The following is a 15696-nucleotide window of genomic DNA, read 5'->3' on the forward strand; positions in this document are numbered from 1 at the left end:
TCGGTCTGCGCGCGAGTATCGCCCACCTTGTGAATTTTAACGCTAATTATTTACAAATTTGTTGGTATATAAGTCTCGCTTTACAGTTCCATGTTTACGTGTAAGGGTTACTTGCACCGTCGAGCACCGCGTAATATATATAATTTGACATTACTCGAGAATAATATCGTTACATTGATCGCAGATAGTTGCTAACTAATTTTATATACAGTTACCATATAGCGTAAAATCTTATACCTTATTTTACTAATCGTATGCATATGTATATATATATGTATGTATGTATATATATATACACATATATATGTATATCTATATAAATTTACAAACTAAACACCTGCTTTGACAATAAATAAATTCAAAGATATTTACCTTAATCGTCCTACGCTAGATTATACAGATATGGATTTAGACAGGTGAATCATTAGGAGGGATTATCGATTCGTAAATAACGAAATACGTGGGTAAAAATTATTTACAATTCTCTCGCGCCTATAATTGTAGTACATATATAATATATATATATTTATATCTATATCTGTATCTATATCTATATATATATTATATATTTATACTTGTTATATAAATAATTTGCGAATCGCTGTATAATGCACCTACTAAATACACTTCACTGTTCAGTCTTATTTAAATGCGTGTCTAAATATTATATATGTATATTATATATGATAAATAATGATACGTGTCGCGTAATACTGGGCATTGAAATTATGTGGTCAGGTTTTTATCCATCGATAGTAACCGTGAGTAAAAGTAGAGAAACTTTATAGAAACGAGAAGAAAATTAGTAAGAGATATTCTTAATCGACGTATTATAGGTATTTCGAATGTTTGTAGTTTTGGTCGGATATTCGTAACGTACGTTAATTATATAATTGTCGGATAGGTCGGAGGTAATCTACATCGGTTGTCGAGAATATACGTACATCGTACCTATGCACCTAGCTTCTTGCGTGGCTTTCTTATCGTTAAAAAAGAAAAAATAAGAAAATAAATTCTGCCGATCCTTCGCCAGGAAGGATTTCCTCGGCTTCCGTCTATCCTCCGTCCTCTCTTTTGCCTCGATCAATTATCACCTCGTTCTCCCGCACACTCGCTACCCTTACAAGCAGGTGTGTATAGTCTTCTTAGTTCTGCAGAGCTTGCATTTCACCTTGCAGCACCAGTGAAAGGTGCAGGCGCATCTCTCGACGACCACGACCTCCTGCGTCTTGTAACCCCTTCCGCAGCACATCAAATCGCAACCGTCGACGCCGATGCTCGTCTCGTTGCACTGTCTGCCGTGAGTCCCGAGTATTCCAAGTTTTGGATTTTTTTCGCAAAACGCCGGGGACGGCTCGAGGTATACCAAATCCTTAACGCCGGGCGATTTGTGATCCGGATTGTAAGGCTTAAGCTGAAAGTTGTACCTGTGCTTGCGACCAAGACCCTCTCGATGTCCGTGGACCGAGTTACTCGCCGAGTTGCTCGTTATCATGTTACTGTTACCCCGAATCCTGTCCGAGTTGCTGACCATCACTCGGGACGCGCCGTCGAATCGATCCTTCAGATTGTCACCGACGAGTCTGAAGTTTGGTAAGCGCATCCAACACGTCTTCACGGTACACGAACCCGACATACCGTGGCACTTGCACTCCTTTCGCATCTCCGACGAGACGTGCTATAATTATAAGAGATAAAAATTGATCATTCGTCAGCCCCGCAATCCCGGTGTGCCTTTGTAAACGCTTCGCTCTGCTCGTCGTTACGTCGTTATATCAGCGTTCCGATTCCGTTTCGAACAACACGTTTCACCGTCTGATCGATGCCAATTTTGTTCCACATTGTCAACCTACCGCTCGTCCAGCCTCGTTATTGTGCAGATTCATCTTCTCCCGCAGGTTTCGTCCCCGTTCACCGGTGTCCACGAACTCCCTCGAGAACTTAAACCCGTAACCGATGTTGTCCGAGCATCCTCCCCATTCCCAGTCCCGCACGTCCGACGGGGCTCTCGACTGATGCGTGTAGTCGCAGGAGCAGGACTGGATGCTGCCTTCGCTGCAGGCCCTCGCGATGCTGTGAGTCACGGCCGCGCTGGTTATCGCGTAGATGAAAGCGGTCTCTCTGCACCCTGGAATCATAAAAATTGGGGAAACTGTTTAGCCACGGGTTTTCGGACCGAGTCTAGTTTTCGTCGAATGCGGTTTCGCAAGGGTGCGGGGTGAAGATTCGATGAGGAAAAAATTCTTCCGAATCACGGATAAAGCGTGTTCGTTACTCGTCGAAAAAAAAAAAAACCAAACAAACAATGAGGGATTCGGGGATGGAGAAAGTGAGAGAGAAAGGGAGAGAGAGACGGCGAATGGTAACCGAGCCGACTTTTTGTGAGTAAAACTATTAAAAATCTGTTAATTACACAAGATTATACTTTACGGTCTGGCCCTGGTGAGCTACGCCGTCCTTTGTGTCGCCGACCTGGGTGCTATTGACGAGTGCGTTTCGCGCGCGCTATATCGTTCAAGAGGTGAATGGAGAACCCTTAGGAGGGCGTTAACCCCGCGGGCACGCCGCTGCGGAAATCGGCCCGTCTGTGATTCGGCTAAATTTGCAACCGCGCATTTTTTACACCGATTCTTCTCCGGCTAATATCTACGCGGCAACGCGCCAAGGCTCGGCAGCTCAGCGACAAAACTTTGCCGGGCCGGAGGCGCGTGGGAGGTGACGTCACGACGTCTCAATCCCTCCGACTACCTGCGCGAGAACCTGCAGGACCCACAGGTGGAGGGACCGGCCGAGATGACCCCGAGGTGCGTCTTCTTGACCTCCCGCGCACAAACTTCACCCCTCCAACGATCTACCGACCTTATCAGCATGCGACGCAGGTGCCACGGCTCGCACCTTTTCGGACCCTGAGATGCAGCCCCGTATTCTCGAAGTGAAGATATCACGTACCCGGGTGAATCAAGCGGGGAGAAATGAGGACGAATGCAGGAAGTGGGGAAATTTAAAACACGGCGAAACGGCGCGGCGATATTATCTTCCGTGAAGTTGAACCGACTCGTTTCCAACATCGGTTCGCCATTTCTTATCGTCAAAGCACCGATCCTGGTGCAAACCAAATTTGCAAGTAATGCAGGGCTGCTAGATTTTCACGAAAATTTTCACCGCTTGTTCTTTGTCCACCGGTGGTGTAAAATGGGTAACAAATCTGAATGTGTCCGAGATTGTACAGCGAGATGGGGAAACCGAGGACGGAGCCAGAGACGGACGTGTAAGGCAGAGAGGTAGCCGAGCGGAATGATGTCAAATAATATCTGGAACAAATGGAATTTAGGAGCCAGGATGACGGTGAGCAGCGGGGCCCGGGCCCCTGCACAGCCAGAGCGTCGGGCCCCCCGTGAGATTTACCAAAGTCCCCCGGTGTCTCCGCTCATAACAGACTGGAACGGTATAAATCTTGGTAGCCATTATTGAACGCCCGAAGGGATTTCGGCACTCGGCGTGAGCCGAGGCACCCTCGACGCGGTAGTCATCGCCCAGCGCTTCTGTTGGCTTAAACGCTTGTCCCGGTCCCAGGATTAAGGAAATCCAAAGGACGTATCCCTCTCGAGTCCCGAGCTCGAGCTTCTGGAAGCTTCGTGACGAATCGGGATCTCGCGGTGAAAAACTTACGCTGCGCTAGAATCTACGAGGTGCCCGGTTGCCTTGATTTTTTATCACACTTGGGTTGCGTTGTGGAAGTGGATTGCTCGTATACCGATTTAAGTTTCACGATGGAAACATTAAAACTGCGCCAAAGTCTTTACGGTGCGTTGCAGCAGGTGACCCGTCGATCGGGCGGCAAATATTATCACATCGATAAGGCGCGGCCTGCAGTATTAACCTGCGTTAACTGGAACCGTTTTATGACTTTCAAACAAAAGATAACCGGTCGGTAAACCGCTGTATCGACGATGACGCAGAATTTCCCCGTGGGAATGGAACCGGGATCTCGTATATATCGTTGGGGAAAAACGCGAAGCCATAATTTTCAAGTAAAATAATGTGACTCAAAATACAGAAAAGGTATACAATATGTACCTACGCAATCGTTCTTCCTGGGCGAGTCGATCGCTGTATGGTTTACACACATCCCACCATTGCCCCCCCTCCCCTTCCACCCATACACACACACACACACACACGTATGAGCATAATGTGAACAACGCACCGGTGTGTTTGCACTTGGAATTCTTTCGTCTTGTTCTCGGGACAATAAATAACTTGTCTTATCGATGTTTAAATATTCGAACGACTTTTAGAGCCGCGGTGGTGTGGATGACCAAATAGGGTTTTCTCGTTTTTTGTTACCTTCCAATACTGACGTGAATTTTCATCCTATATCACGGCGGACGCAATTAACAGCAGCCTACCTCCGTTATTTTTTCGAACGTCAACCCCGTCGGTTTAAAATAATCACATATCCGACTTGACGAATTCGAAAATGTTCGAAAAAAGCAACGTATTTTGTGGGATCCGGAAGCACGAGAGCTGATAAAATAATGTCGTACTTGACTTGACGAATTTGAGAAAATTCGCGAAAAGCACCGTATTTTGTGGGGTCTGGAAGCATGAGAGCTGTCTTGACCGATTTCACCCGAGGGCAAGTTACGCGACGTGCAGCTCGAAGATCGCTTTGAGCGACAGAACGGTCGACTTTACGAGGCGCATTTACGTCAGGCTGAAATTCCGGAAAGATAAAATCACGGGAAATTATTGCTACCAATGCTGGCGGACGTCTCTTTGTACCTTCGCAGGACTCGTGGTGGTAAATTGAAACTGTCCTCGCGGTCTCGGAAGCCTCGGGGATGAGAGGAGCGGTTAGTGTTTGAAAAGAGGGGGAGGATGGTGGTGGCGATATTAATATCAGAGGGGGGGGGGGGGGGGACACCGTAGAAGTGACAAAAAATGTCACTGTACCGATTGCTTAGCTATAATTCTGAGCTACAGATTCTTGAAATGCTCCTTGCGAGATTCTTGTAACGGTCTTAACGATCTCGTTCCCACTTCTAATCACGTCTTCATTAAAAGCTCACGACCTGGCACTCCGGATATTTTCGAGCGTCTCGGGGCTCCGCGTTCCAGACATAATCAGCCGTTTATAGGATAAATTGAATCAATACTGGTCTTGCTGCTCGGACCCCATCAGGGCCTGACGAGCCTCGTATACCGTGGGCCCTATAAGGGGGCTTCCTGTTTTTGCCATGGCGTTGCGCCGCGATAAATCCCGGCCTATGATGGGCTACATGTGTCGACTGCACGCCACGATTTCTTGCAAAACGTGCGCCGCACTCCAACTCGTATTTACTTCATTTTTACATCTTATTTGGTTTCCGACTATATCCGAGATCAGGGATAGGCAGCTACTCGTCATTCGCTTCATTTACACACGCGCCTTTTCCTATTAGCGCGCTCTTCTCTCACAAATTTACGAACAAACATATATATTCTCAATTTTATATTCAATTCTTAGCTCCGGAGGTACGTGGATATGGTAAAAAATACGATGATGAAATTCGACGATTTCTCAATTCTCCATAATTTGCTATCGAACCCCCACAGGAGATCGTATTAGATAACTAAATTGAAGAATGAATTTTTTGTACTGTCGTGAGTTAACGTCGTATCCGATTTTTCGGAAAAGGATTTATTTTACTGTATAAATTATTGTGTCTCTTTTAACACAACCTACAGTTGAAGTTGAAGGAATATCTTTCTTTGTATTATTCTTTTGCACGCAAGATTCAAAATATACTTTGCCTAATCTGTTCCTTTGGATTTCTGTACTTCGTGGTGAAATCACCGATCGTTGCTAGGTATCCTTTTTTCGTACAAAGTTGATATGCCAAGGTGAGGTATCGCGATATACGGTGATATATTTGTGAAATCTTGCCGATTTTTGTCCCGACTGTACTGAATGTTATAGCTGGTATACCGAGCGCCTCCGTAGTCTATAATCATTTTGCCGCCAACCGCTGCCGACCGTCCCCGCTACCACACACATTGCTCGAGATCCTGCAGGGATCCGGAGATCCTGGGTTCCGCAGCGTCGAGTCTGACCGCAGACTATTCCGGATTTCGGTTTTCGGCATTCGCGCCGCAGCATCGTTTTTAGTTTTGCCTAATTATATCGCGAGCTGGGCGCTGCGGGGTGAGGCGAGTATCTTGGTCGTTTTTTCTCCCTGCCTTTTATTTTTTATCTCTTATTTTGCGGAAGGTGCGACCGCGTTTCTCTCCCGAGTCCTGCGAAGCTGTTCGCATCATTCGGAACTCCGACGATTAGCGAATCGTATCTGCGCCTTGGAAAAATATTTATTCGCCAGGTCGTTAGAAGAAAACCGTGGCGAAAGCTGCGCGAACACACGTGTGTGATAATTGTATGGGTGAAGACCGACAGCCTCGTGTACCTCCCAAAGACTGTTATTAGGCCGTTAGAATTTCGTTACAATGCCAATGAACTGTTGTTCGGGACTACGGTGTGTATATCTCATCATCGTGATCGAAATCGGAATAAAAACTACTACAAATCCGAGATAATGATCTTTGTCCACGTCATGGAGATTTTATCAACGCTGCTCCCTGTCCCTCGAGCTCTCTCAGCCTCTCGCTCTTACTCGACAAATACGTACATATGTATACACATGTATATTACATATAATACGCCATATTCGTGTGCGCGTACAATACCAGAAAAAAATTTGAATCATCGTCACTAAACTCCGTGCCGTTAATAACCGATGAACAAAGTTGTGTTCCAATCATTTTCAACCTCACCCTCGACGATTGAAGAGCGGCATTAAATATATTATACGATTTCTTGCTTCGGGTGAAATTCGTTCGTGCATCTTTCTTGAAATCGATTCTTCTGATTAATACTCGATGGCTTTTCGGGACCATTGGAAGAGCCCACCACGACTACGTGAACGGAGGGTGAAGAGTTCAGAGCAGGGCAATAGACTTTCAAAGAATGAATGACAACCCCAACCTAATGTACACGCTGTTACAGGACCGCCAATCCGTTGCAGGGATTTGTCCTTCACCTTCATTGTCTGTTTGTACAAACTATTATCATTGAGATGAGGATTAAAGAGGGTTTGTCCGAGCGTGTCTTCATTTCTGCATTCTCTCTATCGCACCCTCGGCACTCGACTCAGGTGGTAACTAAAGCAGGGCTGTTACGCGCAGCAGTTCATAGTTGTAAAGGTCGGCGTAGGAATAGAAAGCAGAAAAATAATAGTGAGAAAAACACTTGTATTGGCTTATTGATTTTTTGAAAGAGATTGTTTCGAATCGAAGCTCAACGTTGCGGTAGAACTGTTACGAACGAATGCAGGGGAGGTGAAAAATGAGATGCTCATGGTCGGGGAAACCAGATGTGGAGTTTTATTGTTACATCTAGTAAAATATCGATTGTTCGACTTGGCGGTAGCGGGTAAGCCGAGGTTTAATTTTTTTATTTCAATTTGCTCTAGATCATCTCGCGTATTACGAGCCGTGAGCTCCATTATAAACGAACCCCCTTCGAAAATAGAAAAGAGAGAAGAAAGACGCTCCTCCTCTCAGGTACTCGTACCCCATATGGCCATTTAGTGAAGTGAAAAAAAAGAGGCGACATGTTATTTTACATGCTCAACGGGCATAGACTCGGCGTATAGCATGTGTAAGGGCATACTTGTACCGCTCTGCACAATGGGCGTCCTGCTTTCTCGGACCCCAGATACCGAAACCCTGAACGACATCGTGTATCCTGCCAACCCCTGTCACGTGATCCTCGGGCTGTTGACAACTTGACAAATCGGTCAGACGCGCGCCCGTTGATGACAAGTGTCATTAACAAAATAGGATTTCGCTGTTTTGTCAGTTGCGCAGGCAATTAGCGGTTCACTGCTCCATTAATAATTTCTCTGGCTATATCGATTTGTCATATTCTCCTTCTCTTTTCCTCCCCCTCACTCGTTTTTTTCCTTCTCATCTTTTCCCAACGTACGGCTTTCCATCCGTCCGCACACGGAGTGGTGTTTATTGTGTAGAGACACACATGCGTGCACGGTTATACAGGTAAAAGGTGGATACAAAAACCGAGACCGGACTTGGTTCGCATGGAAGTATAAAAAGTCGTGGGTAGCTGACGGTCGCATAGGTAGGCATTAATTTTGAATGTTTGCGAGCGTTTTTAGGATTCGAAAGCTCGTGCACGATAGTGCAATGGGTAAGGTATAGCGGTTCTCGACGTTTCGTCAAATTAGTTTACCAAGAAAAGAGAAGAAAAAATGGTAATAAAAAAATTGCTCAACTCCGTTGATCGAAAAATGCTTATACGCATCGGTATTCCGGTACCGTAAAATAATCCTTCACCCAGCTGCAGCTCTCTGTTTATACAATGTTATAACAAGAGTCGTGACCCGACCCAGAGAACGAACGAAACTTGCCGAGGTACCAACGGAGACGCTGCGGAGTACCGCATCACGATCCATTCCCAGGGCACGTTGACGCGATTTAAAACCGCTTCCACGCTTCTTACGACCGGGTTCCCTTTAAAAGAGGAGTCTCTCCTCTCCGAGGCATCGGGGCCCCGAATACGTATAATAAAACAACCACCGGCGAGAATCGCTCTCGACAAATTGTCGATTGAAACGCTTCCGAGAGGATCGAGGAGAGGAGAGGAGAGGATAAAACCGGGGGAATTCCACCGCATATCTCTACCCCTGCGCCTTTGTCCAACGATGTCCAAACTTTCGCAAGCTTTCTCTCTTTTTTACTCCCATCTCCTCTTTCCCCTCCCCCTCCCCCTCCCCCTTCCCCGCCCCTCCCACGCCCCTCTCTCCTCTCTCTCCCTCGCTCGATCTCCCTCGGGAACGGCACGGCTCGGTATCTTCCTTGGATATTAAAAGGTCGTAAATATAATCGCGAGGCTGTCATAAAAATGCAAAGAGAAAAAGAGGAGGAGAGCGTACCTACACGGGTTATATACGTTGAGCTTGGCCAAATGTATAAACTGTGATTTATTCACTCGTTTCAGGCTTTTTTTGCGAGCTGGTGTTCTTCTTCACTGTCTTTCATTTCAGTCACAGTGCTTCTAAAGTGCGCTGAATCGAAATTAAACCGAGCTGGAGGAACGGGGAAAAATGCGTTCGTAAAAAATTTCAAACCTTTGCATCTCGTGCCGGCATTAATGGTCGGGCCAATAAGAAATGAGAAAAAATTTCTTTTATTCTATTCTCAATGTCAGTGAAAAATTGGTTCATATTCTTATTGTTAGCATTGAAAAAAAAACTTTCACAAAAACAAAGCTTGTAGACAAAATCGTATTCTGTCGGCCTGTTACCAATTAATAATTTGTCAACGTTTGTAATACTCTTATAAGTATTGAGAAATTTATCTTTAATTTCACTGAAAGTGATGCGTTTAGAAAAAATGAATTCGCACAGTATTCAACGTGTTCGGAAATCATCTTTTCTAATATTAAAAATGAAATTTTGTAAAATGTTGCAAGTAGTTTTTGAGAGGAAGACATAATTTTCACGATCTGCTAAGATGAAAGAATACAAAAAAATAAACTCACCCTTGTCAACGATTTTTCCAAAGAGATTTTTTCCACGTAGGAAATTTTTCGTCGAACAATTCCATCGTCGATTTCTAAACTGATGCTGACACTCGACTATCGCTTGATTAGCTCCTCTTGCTACGGCCATTAACACTCCAGGATTTTCTCGTGCCAATCTTCTCTGCTTTCGTCTGAGAGTTGCATGGATCGCTGGATCCATATGTGTGACTGCGGGTGATACTGGTGGAAAGTTATTCGGTTCTCCAGCCTTCGCGATACCCCTGTGAAGTGGCAACGGTTATTTATTTCATTGAGACTCGTGGATGGAGGCACTCTATTTTTTTTTTTTTTTTTTTTCATTTTTACCCTGCTTTTTCGATAATCATAATTACCACCCGCGCTCTTCTAATATCGCTACTAATTACTATTCGGATACATCGCAGCCTACAGCTCTGAAGGCTCGAAGATTAAAGGACGCTAAGGTGCAGTAGGATCAAGTGGCTATAAAGTACGACCGGATACTGTTTTTCTTTAACCCTCTTGAAGCTGTGGCACTTTTCGGCGTTTGTATTTCTATATTTCCTAATGGGTAACAGGAGTTGAACTTGATAGATGGAATAAATTGACGCCTGTATCGGTGAATATTACCTGTCAATGAAAAATTGGGAAAAGATATTCTGCGTTTGATTTTCAAGTAATTATAATCACGTAAAAATTTTATAATTTGTAATATTTCGATCCTATACGCAGTGCAGTTTATGCACAGTTTAATTAAAGGAATTTCACGTTGAATCTCGCATAAAGTTTCGGACATTTATTCGATAAAACAAGTAATCTTAAATTCAAATGAAAGACAAATGTTGGCTTGAGAGGTCGTGTCGAGCTTTGATTCAGATATTGCGCATGGTCAGTTACGAAAGTCTCTCGCCTGCACGAAGATGGGTCGTGCAATGTCGTCACGATCTGGGGGTGGGGGGGGTTCTCGTAATCTCTGGCTCTCTCATCGGTCGAGAGGATTCAAAAATAACTCGGTTGTTTTATAAACGAATAAAAGTGTCTCGTATAGTCCTGCGTCAGGATGGTTGGACGACGGTGCGCCAAGAGACAGGCTTGACACACTAATAAACACACAATTACATCAGCGTCACTCCGTCAGCGGTTAGACGCGCAGTTTAAAGTTTAGAGTTATGTCTGTTACCCGAGCGTCGCTGCGTCAGAGAGGAGCGGATTGATTTTGATTAACGATCTCGACGATATGTCACGGTCGGTTCATCCGCGGGTAAAATTGTATAATATCGCGGGTGTTTTCCCTAGCAAGACGGTGCAGTTCTCTCACCGTTGTTTGTAAGATTTTCAATCCTCCTCGATGCAGCGATATTGTAACACTGCGGGCATAAATCAGCCTCTCGTAAGAGACGAGTCCTCACATACATTACGTACGTGCACATTACGGCACACGCTGCATTCGCCGAACACATATCACGCTGTTGGCTATGTGTGTACGATAGATGTACAGGTGTATCCATATACACGTATAAACGCGCGTACGCCGATAGTTTAAATAATTTAACTAAGATTTATAGGTATCTCCGCGTCCCGATGACACAAATTTGCCATCGATCGTTGAATTATTCAACAACAGGCTATGGAGAACTCGGTATGGAAATACCTGAAGGTCCCTAATACGGGCTTAGACTGATCTATTAGTAACCGCGATAAACTCCGCGGCTCTCCGTCGTTACATTACCGCGCACACGCGACCATCGTCACCTTCGCAGAGCTAGACACGGATATGCATGATCTTCGAGTTGGGATGAGGCTGCATGGGTACTTCGAGTTTTTGCCCTCCTCCCCGCCCCCCCTCCCTCCCCCTTTCCCGGCGATGGATCCCGCTTGGATTGTATATTATGCTCGTGTATTATACGGATAAATATAATATACATGTGTTAGATTCTCTCGGGATGTGAAGATCAAGTCCCACGGTTCAAGATCACCGAAGCGGAGTTGAGCGTCCCTGGCGTCTTCGGATTGCCGTTCCTTCGACGTAAATTACAAGCAATATCGTATAGTACCGGTCTCGGGCACACGTATTTATCGACATCACTTATTGAATGCACGCGGGGTGGCAAAGCCACGGCCCTCCTTTTGCTGTTATACCTTTTAACATCGGCTTGTATAACTTCGTGGGACTGTCGGTGCGGCGATATTCAGAATCGTACTTTAGATCTGTATCGAGCAAGTGCTGAAAGCTCGGGGGATGCTGTCTTACGCAACGATGGTATTCGTAAAACGGATGCAAAGCTTTACCAAAATCTAATTTATATCATGTTTGGTTTATTTTGTGAAAGAAAATTTTGTCAAATCCGGTGAAGTTTGTACGAATTATTCGTGTTTCAATCGATTTCAATATTCTGCATTCCGTCACGTGAAATCGTACGTGTAGTATGTCTTGAATGTTACACGATGTTCCTTGAACCGGCTTTCGCGAATGAACTACAGTTGCGCTCTAGAAGTAACTTGTTGCTTCTACCAGGTCGTTGCACACGGTTCTTGTTTTCGTTTCTCAACGTGCATGTGAATTCGATTTTCAATAACCATTATTTGTCATAATTATTTTGAACACTTCGAAACAACTGGTTTGACAAACTTACCACCACATCGACCCGCGTCCTCTGTTTTTATTTCTGCTGATATCCGCGGGTAGGACTGGAAGAGCTACTGCCAAGGCTCCGATCAACATCCAAAGTTTCATCTTTCCTGAGGGTTGTGTCGCGGTCTCGTCGTGTAGCACAATGTCACTGACTCACTTTCGCACCAGCCTGGCAACCCAACTCAATATTAAACGAACATCACTGGGCCATCAGAGTCGTGTATTTATATTATCGCGCACTCAATCGACGACTATCCACTCTCCACCGAAGGTGGAATAGCGCGAGTAATTCTTCCGGCACGTTAACCGCTTTCTATTCCTCCACGTCGTCGTACTAGTGTCGGTTTAACGCAGATGTTATCGTAATGTATAAAAAAATTGTAGAAAAACAGAATGAAACAAGGGCACGTTTTAAACTCGACGTCGTCTCTATCTTATCGATAAAATCGAAGGTCCTCTCAGAGGTGTGTCGAATGATTCGAAGGCGGTATCTTCGCAACGAGTCAGGGCGAGAGTCTGGTGGGGGTGCGCAGGTGTGGAAAATGTATTACGTATTTGGCAACAGCCCTCCGAGGTTGTCGGGTGAAAACGATCGGCGAAGACTCGACTGCCAGGCTGTATACGGCGTTCAATCGGCACGAGCCCAACTCTCGGTGTCAGCGGTTGTAGTTTGACTGTGACGGGTTTGGCTTTGGCAGTGAAACGCGCCCCTACCGAAGCATAAGGGGTGATGCAGCTCACCCGCCCTGTGTAATAGTGGGAGAGAAGGGAGGGCGACCCCCCTTCCGGTTCGCTCCTGGTCACTCGATGTCCAGGTAAACCGTTGGGTTCCTCCGGCTCCTCGAGGGATGAATGAACCAGTTTCTTTGGTATCGCGTCTTTCCGCTCCCGCGGCTCCCTGTATACCAGTTGCTCCTTTTTTCGACCAGCTCCGACACCGGTTGGACCGCGAAAATGGAGGCTGCGGCTATATGTTGCGTGCGTGCACGTTCGCGTGTGCGTGTGCGTGTCTTGTGTGCTCGGTTGAACGGTACTCGACGAAACAACCTCGGCCAAGCGATCGAGTATAGGACTCTGGCTGCAACTGCACGCGGTCGTCTGTGAAACCAAGAGTAGATCTGGTCGGCGAGCTTCCCGGCAGGACCCCCCCAAGACCGATTAAATCTCGCCCCGCCTCTGGTCCAGCCCTCCCGTACTCCTCCTGGGCCGCGCTCTCCTGGCGCTCTCTTTCGCTATCCTCCGCACCGGGAGGAGAGCTTTCGTTGCCGCGGCAGGTGAGAGAGCCGTGGAGAAACAGAGACGAACCAAGATAGACAGAGAGAAAGAGAGAGAGAACGGTGATAACTTGCGCGCGCACACCGAGTATCTTTAGTTCAACAAAAGATCTCAGACCTCACGCTCTTGGTGCTCTTTACTTTTGCGTAAGTACACCTGTCTGCCGCCTATGGTGAGTGTTGCAGAAAAAGATGTAAGCTTCGAGACACGTCGTAAGGTTTTTTCTTGGAAAATGCATCGAGGAGTTTAATCGCTCCCGATTCGTCCTTTGCCCTCGGATCCTGGGGGTGTTGGTCGAAGCACGGAACGGGATGTGTAACCTAGGTATGTACGAGACTCTCGGCTCCTCTTTCTCGCGGACCGGCAGCTGCACGTTCACCAGACCTCGTAGCTTCTCTGCGCCTCACTTTACCGAGCTGACGTTTCGAGCACGTGGTCCTCAGAGGGACGCTGAGGGCGTCGCCTCGGCTAACTCCACCTCCGGCTCGGCTCTCCTCCGCCTTTCGTGATCCCCGGTGACCTGGTTGGTTCTTTCGGTCCCTGATGTTCCCTGCACACCAGTCGACCAAAAGATTGACTCGGTTCCCTGAGGTCTATGCTGTCGCTCAGGGTTCTCTATGATCGGATAAATCGGTGCGATCATCATCCACCTTCATTGTCGTTCACTTCCCTGGAGTCGTGTCAGGGTGTTTTATGGATACAGCAAACAAATCTCCATGGACCTTTCCAATGTTTGGAGAAGATGCAGTTCAAGGGTTTTTTTCGCACGGCGATGAAAAACACCCTTGACACTCGGCTGGCATGATTCGAGATCGCGAATTATCGTGTCTATTAATTCGAAGCGCGATGCTTTGCACGCTTCGCGTAGAACGGTTGGCGGAACAAATTCAACGCAATGAGTTCAATTACGTTTTTACCGCCAGTTGCATATTCATTTATTTTATAAGAGCACCCTCTGAAGCTTTACGACGCGCCAGAGAACCGGCTGCCCGTACATGCTGACGGAACGGACCCTTCGAGTATTTATCGCCTGCGGTTTATCGTCCGCAAACAACATTATATCCGAGGCAATTACGGATGGTATGCTTGCTCCCGCGTTTCGATTCTCAATCCTCAATCCCTAAACCTTGTGCCGCAACTGAAGGATTTCACGGTGCACCAATTCCGCCACCCCTGCACACGCAATGATATACCCATTATGATTTCTCTCTCTGCGTGAATCGAGTCCACGTAAGTTACAGCTGCAGAATTTTTCCCTACTGCAGCCGAGAGAGATGGAGCCAGGAATGAAAATTCAGGATGCATAGTTTTATAAAAATTTCCTATTTCTCGAGGACCTGGAGTGCCTCTTAATGCGTTCTCAAGTGACTTGGAGGCGTGCGAGTCCATGGGGGACACTGCAGTGTTTTGATCGGTGTTCCAAAACCGTTCAGTTGCAGCTGCTCGCGCACACCGTCGTGATTGGGACGAGATGAATTAGATTTCCGGCTTTTCCATTAACTTTTGCGGGAAAATAGCCTGGCATATCCTGCACCTAGAATCGCTAAGCCACTATATCGTATCTTGCGCAGTCAAAAACTGGATCAATAGGCAGAAGAATTTACTCTGCTCCGGGAAGATCGGGAGCATCGCTAGCCTGGCAGTGAAGAAAGAAATTGCCAGGTGCTGTGCCAGGGTTTCAGCTCGTGGCGTAGCAGCGTCTGGACCCTTTGCGCACACTTGCACATGCACATGTCCTGTGTCTACGTAGAAATATTGTAAAAATAGCGGAACAGATGTGCAACTGCAGACCCGGCGGGAAGACGAGGGCACGTGGCTTTTAGCGGCGATGCCCGCAGAGATGACCGCGAACGGTAATTCACCGGCTGTCAAGATTTTTCCTTCTGCAGCAGGCGCTGCTGCGCCCCCGGATGGCCGACTACTACCCTGCAGGGTACGAGACTCCGAATAAGTACCACTCCAGGAATCGCGTTGCACTCTTTATATATCGACCCCAAGATATATTTAAAATGATTTATCATGTTGTGGCTGATGTTATTTTGACTCGGAGAAATTCCAGTGTGCGGTTATAAACTCTTTACCGTGCATCGCGTATTTTTTTTTTTGTTTTGCACGAGTTTTTTATACTTCGTATTTTGAAATGAGAAATGTTTAGCAGCAACGCGGCCACTCGGTTACTACCGTCATTCGA

General features: G+C 46.3%; 1 protein-coding gene across 2 annotated transcripts; it reads right to left on the minus strand.

Annotated features, from left to right (window-relative positions):
- Positions 1-323: 323 nt before the first annotated feature.
- Positions 324-13275, minus strand: LOC124297641 (protein Wnt-1). Of its 2 annotated transcripts, none has more exons than XM_046748878.1 (4): positions 12232-13275; positions 9599-9861; positions 1854-2128; positions 324-1678 (listed from the first exon to the last, which is right to left on the minus strand). In XM_046748878.1, the coding sequence occupies exons 1-4, from the start codon at positions 12330-12332 to the stop codon at positions 1121-1123; spliced, it is 1197 nt and encodes a 398-aa protein (XP_046604834.1). In that variant the 5' UTR covers positions 12333-13275; the 3' UTR covers positions 324-1120. The 2 variants fall into 2 exon arrangements, with proteins under 2 accessions (XP_046604834.1, XP_046604835.1); XM_046748879.1 differs by lacking the exon at positions 12232-13275 and adding an exon at positions 10917-10960.
- Positions 13276-15696: the final 2421 nt, after the last annotated feature.

This window comes from Neodiprion virginianus, chromosome 2 (assembly GCF_021901495.1).
Source record: "Neodiprion virginianus isolate iyNeoVirg1 chromosome 2, iyNeoVirg1.1, whole genome shotgun sequence".
Lineage (NCBI taxonomy): Eukaryota > Metazoa > Arthropoda > Insecta > Hymenoptera > Diprionidae > Neodiprion > Neodiprion virginianus.